This window comes from Myotis brandtii, unplaced genomic scaffold (assembly GCF_000412655.1).
Source record: "Myotis brandtii unplaced genomic scaffold, ASM41265v1 scaffold148, whole genome shotgun sequence".
NCBI lineage: Eukaryota > Metazoa > Chordata > Mammalia > Chiroptera > Vespertilionidae > Myotis > Myotis brandtii.
In genome coordinates this window covers 632187-645641 of record NW_005355347.1, presented here as the reverse complement: position 1 = coordinate 645641, position 13455 = coordinate 632187, and the positions used below count along the sequence as shown (strand labels likewise).

At 49.5% G+C, this 13455-nt stretch overlaps 1 protein-coding gene across 1 annotated transcript in view; it reads left to right on the top strand.

The window, feature by feature from the left end:
- FRMPD2 (FERM and PDZ domain containing 2) overlaps window positions 1–13455 on the top strand; it is an 87711-nt gene that overhangs the window by 52697 nt on the left and 21559 nt on the right. The window contains 5 exon segments of the mRNA XM_014535675.1: window positions 2761–2906; window positions 6966–7025; window positions 7819–7883; window positions 8853–8968; window positions 11134–11257. Coding sequence (XP_014391161.1) covers window positions 2761–2906; window positions 6966–7025; window positions 7819–7883; window positions 8853–8968; window positions 11134–11257 — 511 coding nt within the window.

Below are 13455 nucleotides of genomic sequence, written 5' to 3'. Positions count from 1 at the left end.
CTCACATATTCTTTATCCAATTGTCTATTGAAGAACACTTTGGTTGTCTCTGTGTCATGGCCACTATGAATAATGCTGCATGAACATAGGGGTGCATATATCTTTGTGAATAAATGTTTTAAAAATTTTGGGGTAGATATCAAGAAGAGGAATTGTTGGGCCATATAGTCACTTTATTTTTAATTTTTTGAGAATCCTCCATACTGTTTCTCATAGTGTTTGTGCCAGTTACAGTCACCAACAGTGTGTGGCAGTCACACGGGAGGAAGACAGAGCTGCTCTCAGAGCTGAATGTGTGCAGCAAGCATACTGCCTTACTTGGTTAAGACTTGGCATGTTAGAGACTGACAAATAGAGTGAAGTTTGGTTTTTCAAGATGCTTTTATTCATCCTTAGGGGAGAGAGAGAGAGAGAGAGAGAGAGAATTGCCATAGCAAACAATAATATTATGATGTTTATTTGGGGCAGGTTTGGGGAGTGATGGAGGTAATAGTGGAAGGTTAACATCCCCTTTCCTCCCAGTTGCCTGGGACCACCGCTGCTTTTTGGTTGCATGACACTGTAACTTAACAGGCTGCCTGCAAATCCAGGCTCATGGGTGTCTCTCTCAAAGTCCAGGCTCAGTGTACGACTTCCCCTTAGTATAGAAATGATTCTCATCACGCCAGCCAGCATTTTCTAGGTGCCTCACCCTTTGAAAACCACACTCTCACTCTTGCACATGAATGCAACGCACCATCACCACATGGTTTTCCTGGTCTTGCAGCTGCTTGTGGACCAGAGAGGATGGGAGCTGGCAAAGCTGGACCCTCAGCTATGTGCCTTTCATCCTGTGGTTGGAGCAGACTCGGGGCCTGCCCCAGCACTTCCACACAGCAGCCCAGCTCTGTCTGTTGGACTTCCCAACATGTCACAGTTCTTCCCACTGTGTTAGCTCTTCCCCCCACACTTTGCACAGGGGTAGGACTAGAAGGAGTAATAAAACTAGCCTTTTTAAAATCAAGAACCATAATGCAGCTGAGTGGGGATCAATTGTGCTGTTCAGGAATGGACTGCTGTGTTAGAGGGTGTCAGTGTATGGACAACCAGGCACCTCATTCTTGGCCTCTGGTTGGTCCTCACGCTGCAAATTGGCTCTTGACAACCACACAAGGAGGAAGAAGACCAGGCTGACTTTGGTGCACAGAGAGCCAGATTTCAGTCCCAAGATTCAAGCCACCATCTCAGATTAGAATTTAGACAATGAGTGTTTCACAATGCCTGTGGGTTAAATGACCACTCACTGCAGGTCTGTCACTGGTAGGTAAAACTGCCTCATCACAGCTGAGGTCTCTTACACAGCTTCTCCCGTTGGAGGAAGACCTTTCCATGGGGATGCTGGCTGGGTAACTGTGGGCAGAGTCTCGACAGCCATGAATTTCTACTTGGTTAGGCTGCTGTTGGGGCAGGCAGTGTAGACTGGAGGTTAGGGACAAGATAAAACATTCCCTCATGAGTGGCCATCACAGTCTACAATAGATTGAGTTTTAATTACCTGCAGAAGTTCTCCTAGCTTGTATTTCCATTAGGCAGGACACAGGTTGTAAAGCTTGACTTTTTAATCAGTCATAAGTCCTGTCTTCACTTCTCATGGAGGGAGTAGAAGAAAATGAACAGATGCTTACAACATTGGCAAAAGGGTCAGTGATCTGTGAATGACTGTCCAGAAATATGGCCTTACAGACAGTGGCCCTCCCATTATCTACTGAGTGCCTCTAGTTTGAATAACTTCAATAAAGTAAGTGAATTAAACATGTGAGTTAGGACACTTCTCTGGGTGCTAATGAGTCTGTATCAAAAGCAGCAAATCTACTTGTATGTTTCTATATCCAGATCTAAAGAAAATCTAACTTGTATACCTTCCTCCCACATACATTTGTGGAGCAGCTAATATTAACATATTGGCAATCAACATATTTATTGAGGCTCTACCAGGTACCAAGCTGTAATTTCTCCTCATCTCTCTCTCCATATGTATATATAACCTCTAAGCCTCACCAACCCTATACAGTATCTGATATTATCAGTATTTTAGGTATAAGAAAATTGAGGTCTAGAATAAAGTACCTCCCCCAGGTTTTAACTTTCCTCTGTTCTGTGCCAGATCAAGGGTCAGACATCGGGTAAGTATAAGCCATGGCCCAGCCTTCACCCACAGGGAGCCCACCACATGATTATTATCAAGTCCCCCAAGAGGACCCGATATTTTGACGTTTGGATCACACGGTGATTGTCCAGAAGAGGCCAGCTCTATCACCACCACACGCTGGTTGTGGGATCTTGCGAATGCTGCTTAACCTTTCTGACTCTGCCTTTTCATGATTGAACTGGGATAACAACTTCCTGCTGCAAATGATGAAAAGCTGGAAAGGGGTGTATGCGGGTGTGTGTGTGTGTGTGTGTGTGTGTGTGTGTGTGTGTTGCTCATCACACCTGGCACGTCAGGGGGAGCTGGCATTATTAACTCTCTGTGGCTCCCATATTTGCACAGTTGTGTCCCAAGGCTCTAAATCACATCCAGCATCTTCCCTTCCTATATTCTAATGCATCATCCTCACAAGGTACTGACTCACATCATTCCCAGCAGATATAAAGGTCTTTCTGCCATTGGTGAAAACGCTGTGCTCCACACAGAGATGCCACCGAGATGTTAGCTTTTCCAAGCTGTTGACTTCTTTTTTGGCTTGTTTGTGCAGGTGTTTGTGGAAATACCCAAGCTAGGAGAAGAATAGCACAGCCAATTCTGGGGTCTTCTCTCCAGACAGCCTGAGCCCTGGGCACCAGAGCAGTTTTTCATCACACACACAAGACCAGAAGAGAAATATTGAAGAACTAGAAATGGCTGGAACTCAGAGCTTACTGTCCAGGTGGAGGCCTCAGCCATGTGCTCTCCCATTAAAGGTAACTGTACTTGTGGTTCATTCTCTAGACTTTGAAGGAAAGAGAACAGTCTGTGGAGCCCATCAACCCTGGCCTCAAAGTCCCTTTTTGCTCTCTGTTTACTGTGTCAGGTGGAGGGAGGTTATTTAATTCCTCTGACCCTCAGCCTTCTCATTTGCAAAAAGGAAATACATACCTGCACTGCATGGCTGTTGAGAAGAATATAAAGGGGAAAGGCAAAGCCCCCAGCACAGTGCCTGGGCCACAGGCTCAGTGTTTCAGCATCCAGTGTCCTCAGTCACAGATGCTTCCATGTGGTCTGAAGCTGTCAACTGAGTGTGCTGGTTCAGGGGCCTCCTGGGAGGTACAGGCCAAGGTCAGCTACCACCTTTGCCCTGCCCAGGTCCATCTGGCATGAGCTACAAAATATTCTGCAGATGTTTGCTATGTGTGCTGAGCATGGAGGAGCTTAAGAGAGCTCAGGCTGGCTACTGCTAATGCTGGGTCTGGGGCCACTTAGTGAGAAGTATGGGACACACTGAGGCCAGATGCTGATTGTTTGAGAGATTTTAGGAAAGTTCACAGCTTGAGCCAAGATAGGCTGTTTGTATGGAAAAGCTACTGGGAAGGGCTTGGGTGGGCCCAAAAGTTGGGTTGGATGGTGCCTCAGGGAATCACCAGGGCAGGGCTAACAGTGTGAACCAGATTGATGGAGACTCAGATATGATGCCCACCTGTCGGCTTTGTGGAGGGAGGGCTCAGCAAAGAAACAATGGTTTCTGCCAGCACTTCTGCCTGAGAGAAAGCTGCCCCTGCAACCCTTGCCCTGGTGCCAGACAATTCAGTTCCTCCCGTATGTCCCTGTCACCTTTCCAGCATCTGCCCCAAAGCTGGAGCTCAGAGCGAGTGAGTCTGAGTAAGTTTGTGTGTAGGCCTTTTAAGAGGAACACCTGGGACTCCAGCTGCCTCCGTGTCACTCAGCCACAATCCCTGCTGGTTTTCATAGCCAGAAGTTATGGGGACTTCTCTTCTTGGCACTGGAACCCTGGGCTGGGGAGCCTGGTGTGGTGGGGCTGGGACCCCTCACTCCTCAGGATGGAACTCCACAGTCAAGATATCCTCCTGATTTATATCCACCACATGTGGGGGTGGGACCAGCCTGTTCCACTTCTTCACCCCTCCTACCAGTCTAGATCCTTCTTCTTCTTTATATCCTTAGCTATAGGACTTCTATTCAGCTAGATTTTAGGTGGTTCTCAATGATGGCTGTTCTATAGTTTAGTTGTAATTCTGATGTGGTTGTGGCAGGTTCCTAGTACTGTGTTTACCTATGCCACCATCTTGACTGGAAGCTCTCAGCCTCATTTTTATCTTTTGTGGTTGAGGTAATGATGCACCTTCACAGAGCTGTAGAGGGAAAAGTGCCCAGGACTGGCTCACAGTAGGATTCTAAGAATATTAGTTCTTTCCTAATCGGCCATGGTGCTCACCTAGACAGTGTGTTGCATGAAGAGCCAGATGTGGAGTCAACAAAAGAATAATACTAACAGTGGACATTTATTGAGTACTTAACCATGGGTCAGGCAGGGTTCTGAGCACATGGATGTCTATCCTATCTAATAAAAGACAAAAGGGTAATTAACTGTACTCCACTATGCTTCCCATTGGCTAATCAGGGTGATATGCAAAATAACTGCCAACAAAGATGTCTAATAAAAGAGAAACATGGTAATTGGCGTACGACCGCTACCCTTTTCATTGGCTAATCAGTGAGTATATGCAAATTAACTGTCAGCCAAGAGGGCGGCCAGCAGCCAGGCACTGAAGCGTGCAGGGAGGCTTGCTTGCTGCGGACTCCAACATTCCCTGCCTAACTTGCCAGCCTCTCAGTTGCAACTCTAAGCAACTATATACTATGTTGCAAATAAGAAGCTAAACAAAACCCCAGAAAAGGGCTTCCATTCAGCCGGGCTCAGACCGCAACATTGTATCTATGTTTTCAGCAGCGAGGCCTCAGAGCTAAAGCTGGCCCAGAATAAAAAAAAAAAGAGAAGAAAACAAGGAGCGGTTGGAAGCTTTAGTCACTCGCCAGCCGGAAAACAGCCCTCAGCCCCTCACCCAGACTGGCCAGGCACCCCAGTGGGGACCCCCACCCTGATCCAGGACACCCTTCAAGGCAAACCAGCCGGCCCCCACCCGTGCACCAGGCCTCTATCCTATATAGTAAAAGGGTAATATGCAAACTGACCCTAACAGCAGAAAGACTGGGAATGACTGGTCACTATGACACACATTGACCACCAGGGGGCAGACACTCAATGCAGGAGCTGCCCTCTGGTGGTCAGTGAGCTCCCACATGGAGGAGCTCTGCTCAGCCACAGCCAGGCTGATGGCTGCCAGTACAGCGGTGGTGGTGGGAGCCTCTCCTGCCTCCTCAGCAGCACTAAGGATGTCTGACTGCAGCTTAGGGGTGCTCCCTGCTGGCAAGTGGACATCCCCCGAGGGCTGCCAGGCTGCCAGAGGGATGTCTGATTGCTATATTAGGCCCAATCCCCTGGGGAGCAGGCCCAAGCCAGCAGGTGGTCATCCCCCGAGGGGTCCCAGACTGCGAGAGGGCACAGGCCGGGCTGAGGGACACCCCCCGCGAGTGCACAAATTTTTGTGCACCGGGCCTCTAGTCTATATATATAAAAGCCTAAGCGACCATTACGGCTGACTGACCCGTCAACCGGTCACTATGATGTGCACTGACCACCAGGCAGCAGATGCTCAATGCAGTAGGTTAGCTGTGGTCAGTGTGCTCCCACAGCTAACCTTTTGTGGCTGGCCAAACTTTCACAGTCCCTCCCCCTGGACTGAGCTAGGCGGCCCTAATCAGCTCCGATGGCCAGCCAGGCTGAGGGACCCCACCCGTGCACGAATTTGTGCACTGGTCCTCTAGTCTCATATAAGGTTGATGATAAGCCTATGAGATAGTTACTCCTTTTATAGGTGGGGTACCTGAGGCACAGAGAGAAAAGGAACATGCCTATGGTCTCTCAGGGAGTAAATGGCAGAGCTGGGATTTGAATCTGAGAAGGAGACTCCAGAGCAGAAACTTTCACCCTGGGCCATACTTTGGAAGGCTCCTTTTGTAGGAAGTGGGTCATAGAGGGCTTCTGTTGAACTGAGAATTTTTTAGCTTATTTTATCCTGTTTAGTTTCCTATGTGTTAATTGTGTTTTCCAGCATGGTGGACTAACAAGCAGCTAACAAACCAAAGGGGGCAGATAGACAGAAAGCTAGTAGTATCTGCGGCCCCATATTCCGGGCACAGTTTAGTAAAAGTCTCTTCCCCACTAGACAGTGGATGATATGGGCAGGTCTGTCTGATCACTGACATCTCCCTGGCTACTTGCACAGTGCCTGGCACATAATAAGTGTTGTTGCATGATTGGACAAATAAATAAACAATCCTACTTGGTTATTGTCACAATACCAAGCAAATGCCTGGCACATGGTAGACAATTCTTAACTTCTGTCAAGAATTCATCCGCTATAAAGTAGAAACCCAGTGCAGCTGCTCTTCCTGGGGATGATTGGAGGTCCTCCTGAGGTTTTCTTCTGCTCAAGAAGCTGCTGTGATCTGGCATCCAGCATGCCATCACTTTGCTGGTGTCATACATGAACCTACTGGATGACTTCACTTCTCATAATGATATTTGCATCTTGAGTAGAGACAGGAGGGGACTTTCACTTGTTGAGTCCCTGCTATGTGCTGGGCATCACCCGCTGTCACAGTTAGAAGAGGAGCTCTCATTCCATTTCTGTGGACTGGAAACTAAGAACAGAGAGACCAAGGACTGGTCCAGGGTCATGTAGGGAGGAGCTGATAAAGCTGGGAACAAATCCCCTGTTGGCCCAACCCTGAAGCTAATGCCCCTTTTGGTGTCCAATGCTACCGATTCCTGAGAGGTGAGAGCTAAGAGGGGCCATCTGCTTAGGAGGGGCAACTGACCTCATGCTGTTTTTATTTTTGTTTCTTTGGATGCCGGTTCTTTTCCTCCATCACTTTCAGAAACCAATGCCAGTGGAATCTACTTTGTGGAACTGGTTAAAGAAGTTGAGTGCTAACTCTGAGGTTATGCTGGGCAAAAGGAGAGGGCAGCAGGGTGGGGCTGGAGAGAAACAAGCCAAAGGTGAGAGGGATAATCCATAGTCATGATAGAACCTGGTGCTCCCAGTCCCAAGCCCAGGATGAAGTTGGGTTGGCAAGACCTCTGTTCAGGATAGATACTTTGCATTTGGTTGGTGAACTCTTTCTGCGGACCCTGGAGGAGGAAGGAGACACCTGGACAGGAATGATATAACCCCACTGATCTAGGAATCTGTATAGATGTGTGTGTGTGCATACATGAAGTAATTATAAGAAAAAGATAGAGTTGGGTCTTATCTAGTGACCTGCAGGGATGTTCGTGATCAACTATTAAGTTTAAAAAAGCAAGTTGCAGAATACCATGTAGTTTAATTCTACTTTTGTATCCACAAACCAAACACAAGCATATAGGACATGCCAGGCACCAGTCAGTGGGTGAGCCAGGTACCAGCCCATCACCCTGTCCACCTATGTTGGTTATTGCTTGTGGAGAGACAGTGTGGTGCATTGATGAGACTCCAATTTTCCAGCACCTGCCATGGGCCACTGCTGGGGCTGGGTACGGCTCAGCTCCCCCAAGCAATTGGTACCTTATGAGCACCTAACCTTACTGCTCACGCATAACATGGGATTGGCAAGCCAGTGAATATATAAGATGGTGTCACATGGAGATGTGTAAGGGGAGACAGTGGCAAGCAGATGGGGCTCTTTAGAGGTGAGTTTCTCATTGTACTTTCAGGGTATTAGCACCGCGTGCTGTGTAGAGGGATCTACGTGAAATCCATCCTTCCTGGAGGACCAGCTGCCAAGGAAGGGCTGGTCCTGCAGAGTGAGGCATGGAGCCGTGCTGGGCGCCAGGGGTGCTGCCGCTCCCACTGAGACTCTGAGCAAATGACGGCTTCAGCAGTCCTGGCTCCCTTGCCTGGAAAAGGGATGAGTTAGCCTGGCCCACCACCTGATAGGTTCCTATCGCAGCCAGATGTCTATAGGGTCACATTGGGAACCATAAGGTGAGTTAAAAAGATAAGATTTAAAAAGGGGGAGAGATCAACCAAAGGACTGGTATGCATGCATATAAGCATAACCAATGTATACAGACACCAGGGGATGAGGGCATCAGTGGGGGGATGGGGGACAATGGGGGGATAAGGACACATTTGTAATATCTTAATCAATAAAGGAAAAAATAAAAAATAAAATAAACATGCTACTGTTTTGCCTTCATGGGAACAAACAGTGCTCCCCGTGAAGGACAGAGTGCTGGGTGAGGCCCGCCTGAGCGTCTGGGGGGCCTCTGCTGGGCCTCCTCTCTGCCCTTCCTCGTGTCCACTCCCTGAAGGAAGGGGGATTTACATTGTTCTCCAAAGGCCACAGTGAAGTGAAAAGGGAACTTAGCACCTTACTTCTTCTCCCCTAGAATTCCAGTGTCTCTGGCATCAACCAGGTCTCCCTGACCTTTTTTGAAATAAAAAAATATATATCCTGGAGATAAATATTATTTTAAAAGGGACTTTTAAAAACTTTACAAAACAGTTTGCCAGGGAACTAGGAGAAAGGATGAGGTTGCACAGAGATGGCTAACCCGTCCATCCAAGGAGTTCTCTGTCCTGGTCTGCAGGGCGTTCAGAGCTCCTGGCCTGCGGGGTGTTCTGAGCGGCGCTGGTACTCAGGCTCGGCTGCGCTCTCGCAGCGTGGCTTCCTGCCTCTCAAGGCTGCATGGCTGCACATGGGCAGGGACTCCCAGAGAGTCCTTCCTGCAGCCTCAGGACCCGTGGGCATGGCAACTGTCTCCCCCCAGGTGACAGGCTCCTGCAGGTAGACGGAAAGAGTCTGAGAGGCCTCATCCACAAGCAGGCCGTGCAGTGCCTCAAGGGCTCTGGGCAGGCAAGGGCACCCTCACTCATTCCTGGGAGAGTCCCTTCCTTCCAGAGTTTCTGCACAACATTAGACACTGCAATTGCCCCTGGGTGGGAGGGGCAGGTAGGAAGCAAAACAAAACTTCCTTCTTCTTCTCTTGCTTCTTCCTTTAGCACAACTTTTCCACGTGGATGTGAAGGCCAGGAGGAAGCAGACCGATGTCCCCAAGCAGAACACCTACTGTCTATAAATAGCCTTGAACAACTTACTTGCCATTTGCCTAGATTCTGGCATCTCACAGCTGGACAGAGCTGATGGAGTGTGGCCACTGCCCCGCCTGGCTCTGGCTGCCTCTCGCCCTCTGCTCCAGCTCCCACTGACCAGTATTCCACCTGCTCCCAGGCCCTCTCCCTAACCTGCCTTTGCACATGCTGCACCCCGCCCAGTTCACACCATTCCCATCCTGCGGTGTGGTTATAAGCCACGTTGTCCTGAGAATCCTGTCATTACAATGAGCCAGGAATTCAAGACTGAGCTGGAGGCACTCACCCACTAGGTGCTCTGTGTTCTGTGCAGTGCCCAGGCGGCATCTGGGTATTGCCACGTTGTGTTCCACCTTCTGCCCAAGGTGGCAGGCTTTGCTTGCCCCAGGGTCCTACACTGCAGGGCTAGCATCACTCTCCTGGGAACTGAGGAGCCAGCAGAGACAGAAAGGACTCCTGGGCCCCTTCTGGCAAACGTGGCTTCCTTTCCCAAAGCCATCTCCTGGTGACGGCGATTTACTTATATTGGCAGCCTCAGTTCACATATCTTGGGAACAGAATCATGATTTATTAGGTCTCTGTTCTTTAGACCTGTGCTAATTAACATGATTACGAAGGCACTGGGCCAGCCTAGCGGTGGTGATGACAGTAGGAACTGTCACTCGGATCGTGGGCTTAGTGCTAAATGATACTGCAGAGGAAGAGTGTTAGTCGGGCCAAGGCCCCTGAATGAAGCTTGGCATTTCTGAAAAGCATCCAGCTGATATCTAGCCACTGGCCCTCAGCCACGCTTTGGGTAATAGGAGTTAGAATGTGTGGGGAAGAGAATGGAAATCGAACCAGAAGGAGGGGGGTCAGGCTGGCATGGGCTTGGTACACCATGCTAGGGGTGGGACTTTAGCTGATAGGAAACATTGGAGACTCATTATCATTATGTTTTAAAATAGATTTTAGAGAGAAGCAGAGAGAGAGGGAGAGAGAGGGAGAGAGAAAGGGAAACATGGGTTTGTTGTTCCACTTATTTCTGCATTCACTGGTTGATTCTTGTATGTGCTCTGACCTGGGATCAAACCTGAAACCTTGGCGTATTAGGACAATGCTCTAGCTAGCTGAGCTATCCAGCCAGGTCTGCATTGGAGATTCTTAACCAAAGTGTTGCCTTTTCAATTTGTGTCTTTGATCAATCCCTGGGTAGCCACAGGAGGAGATAGGGTCCAGCAAGCCAAGGAGCCGGCCACAGTCCAGCTGGGCTGGGTGACAGGAGAAGCCTTGATTGTTGTAGTTAATACTAGAGGGATTTGACCACCAGGCCGACTGGCTGTGGGAATTAGCTGTGTCTCTGCATTGGAGATTCTTAACCAAAGTGTTGCCTTTTCAATTTGTGTCTTTGATCAATCCCTGGGTAGCCACAGGAGGAGATAGGGTCCAGCAAGTTAAGGAGCCGGCCACAGTCCAGCTGGGCTGGGTGGCAGGAGAGGGAGTAGACAAGCTCTGAGGGGAAGCTTCTGATGGAGAACATTCAAGCCTTAGAAGCCAGATGAAAATTTGGAGGGCAGAGGGGAGAGCGGGACCACTGTAAGTGTGGCCCCTGGGAGATTAGAGGGATGGCTCCACATTCTGGGGGAGCAAATGCACAGGGAGAAATGTTTTAGGCAAAACAAGGAGGAGGAAGTGAGGATGGGTGAGAGAATAAGGTGAACATGACCTTGAATACCCTGAAATAGAGGCACACACATTGCTTTCAGGAGCATTTGTCCAATAGGCAGTAGAAATATGGCTTTGGATCCTATCAAATAAGCTGGCTTGGAGATTTTGATTTGAGATTCAAATGAAGCAGCTACTGAAAGTATCAGAAAATTAAAAAGCATTTTCAGGGTGAAGGGGGAGCCTCCCGGGTGCCATCTGAAGTATAAACCGAGTTTGTTCCCTACCCTAGATCGCAAGCCTGGTCTTAGGGAGAAGAGGCCCAGGACTGCACAGCAGTGTCCTTCTGTTAATAGCAGGACGGGAGTTGAATGCAGGGCTGTTTCCTTGGCAACAGCCTTGCCTGGCAGGCCTGCAAGCTGTGTCTTGGTGACAGATGGTGAGAGGAGAGAGAATCGAGTGTTACTATTGTCATGTCATCCTGGGTTGCTTTCAAATTGTCGGCTGGAAAGGGGATGCGGGAAGGCTTCCTCTGGGTTCCCCAAAGATAGTGAGCAGTGGTGGCCGTGATGTGGTGGCTTTCCGAAGGCGATCTAACAAAACCTGTTTCCGGAAGAATAATGCATCGTCCCCAAGTGGTTGCCAGGCGTAATTCTGTCCCGAAACCTGCGGTTTTCTGATCAGCTGCTGCTTGAGTATAACATTTGGGGGTGACAGTGAAAGGAAAGGGTCATGCATTTTCTGTCCAAAGCTCCACACGCAAGCCAAGACCTTTGCAGCAGGAGCCGGAGGAAAGACGAGGCAGGCCGGAGAGGAAGGAGCTCAGAAGCAGCCTTTTGTCAGCAGCCTTCAAAAAGCAGACCCACAGTCAGTGTGCGTGGGCATGGCTGCACATCTGCGGGCGGTCTGCCCCTCTGCACGTCCCTGTGATTTTGTTTCCTGCTGGGAAAAGTTTATTTCCTGGGATATCATGATCTGGAGCTTACAATTTTCCTTTTTAAAAATATTTTTATTGACTTCAGAGTGGAAGGGAGAGGAAGAGAGAGATAGAAACATCAATGATGAGAGAGCATCATTGATTGGCTGCCTCCTGCACACCCCACACTGCAGATCGAGCCCGCAACACAGGCATGTGCCCTTGACCGGAATCGAACCCTGGACCCTTCAGTCCACAGGCCGATGCTCTATCCATGGAGCCAAACTGGCTAGGGCCATTTTTCGATCCCTTTATAAGGTTTTCTGGAAGGTATAAGACAGGTTGAGTGCAGGTAGCCATAGTGAGCGACGGGCTTGGTGGAGGCACACGTGTGCCTGAAACAAGTCTGTCGTCTTTCATTGCTGCTTGTAGACTCCAGTGAGGACTTGGGAAACTGACCATGCAATGAGCTGAAGTGGCCAGATGATGGCGAAGGTGAAATTAGTCTCCGCACACTTGAACCTAAGAGCTTCTGGGGCTTTTATTCTTGCCCCAAGTCAGAGTTCACAGGCGCTCTGCCCCTCCGCTGACCAACAGCCAGCTGAGCTGGAGAAAGAAATGAGGGGGCGCTGAGAGGCCCAGCGGCTGCCGGACCACTCAGGCTCCTGGACTGTGTCCCTCTTGGGTGCCCAGAGGCAGCTGTTTTGTCTTATGATCAGCCCACATGGCTAAACAAAACAGCAGCTAAAACATTTCCATGGAATTGTCTCCATAGTCTAATTATGCAAAATTTAGTTTCAGGGAAATTAAAAAGTGATTGAGGCTCTAAAGGAGTCCGAGAAGTGTGTGTGATACTAGTTTTAGTAAAGACCGTGGGCATACCGTGTCTGTCCCTGAATAGGTCTTTACGGCCAGATTTTGTTGATCATCTGTCTGATAGGATAGCCACTCATCACATGTGGCCATTAAGTACTTGAAATGTGACCAATCCAAATTGATAACACATACTCGCAATTCCTGAGGACTTGGTTCATGAGAGGAGTGTAAAATAGCTCATTAATAATTATTTTGTGTTGATTATAAGGTGAAATGGTAATATTTTTAGATATATTTAGACATATATCCTATATAATAAAAGCCTAGGTGGCATTGCCCAACGTTGTCACAAAATGGCCACTGTGATGTCATCACAAGATGGCTGCCACAAGATGGCTACCCTCACATCATCACAAGATGGCCAACACAAGATGGCCGGCAGGGGAGGGGCAGTTGGGGGGATTAGGCCTGCAGGAGAGGGCAGTTTGGGGGAACCAGGCCTGCAGGGGAGGGCAACTGGGTGCAACCAGGCTGGCAGGAGAGGGCAGTTGGGGGTTACCAGGCCTGCAGGGGAAGGCAACTGGATGCAACCAGGCCGGCAGGGAAGGGCAGTTAGGAGTGACCAGGCCGGCAGGGGAGGGCAGTTGGGGGCCATCAGGCTGGCAGGGGAGGGCAGTTGGGGGCAACCAGGCCTGCAGGGGAGGGCAGTTGGGGGCGACCAGGCTGGCAGGAGAGGGCAGTTGGGGGTTACCAGACTGGCAGGGCAGGCCATTTGGAGGCAATCAGGCCAGCAGGGAGGGCAGTTGGGGGCAACAGGCCTGAAGGGGAGGGAAGTTGGGGGGGACCAGGCCAGCAGGGGAGGGTAGTTGGGGGCCATTAGGCCTGCAGGGGAGGGCAGTTGGGGG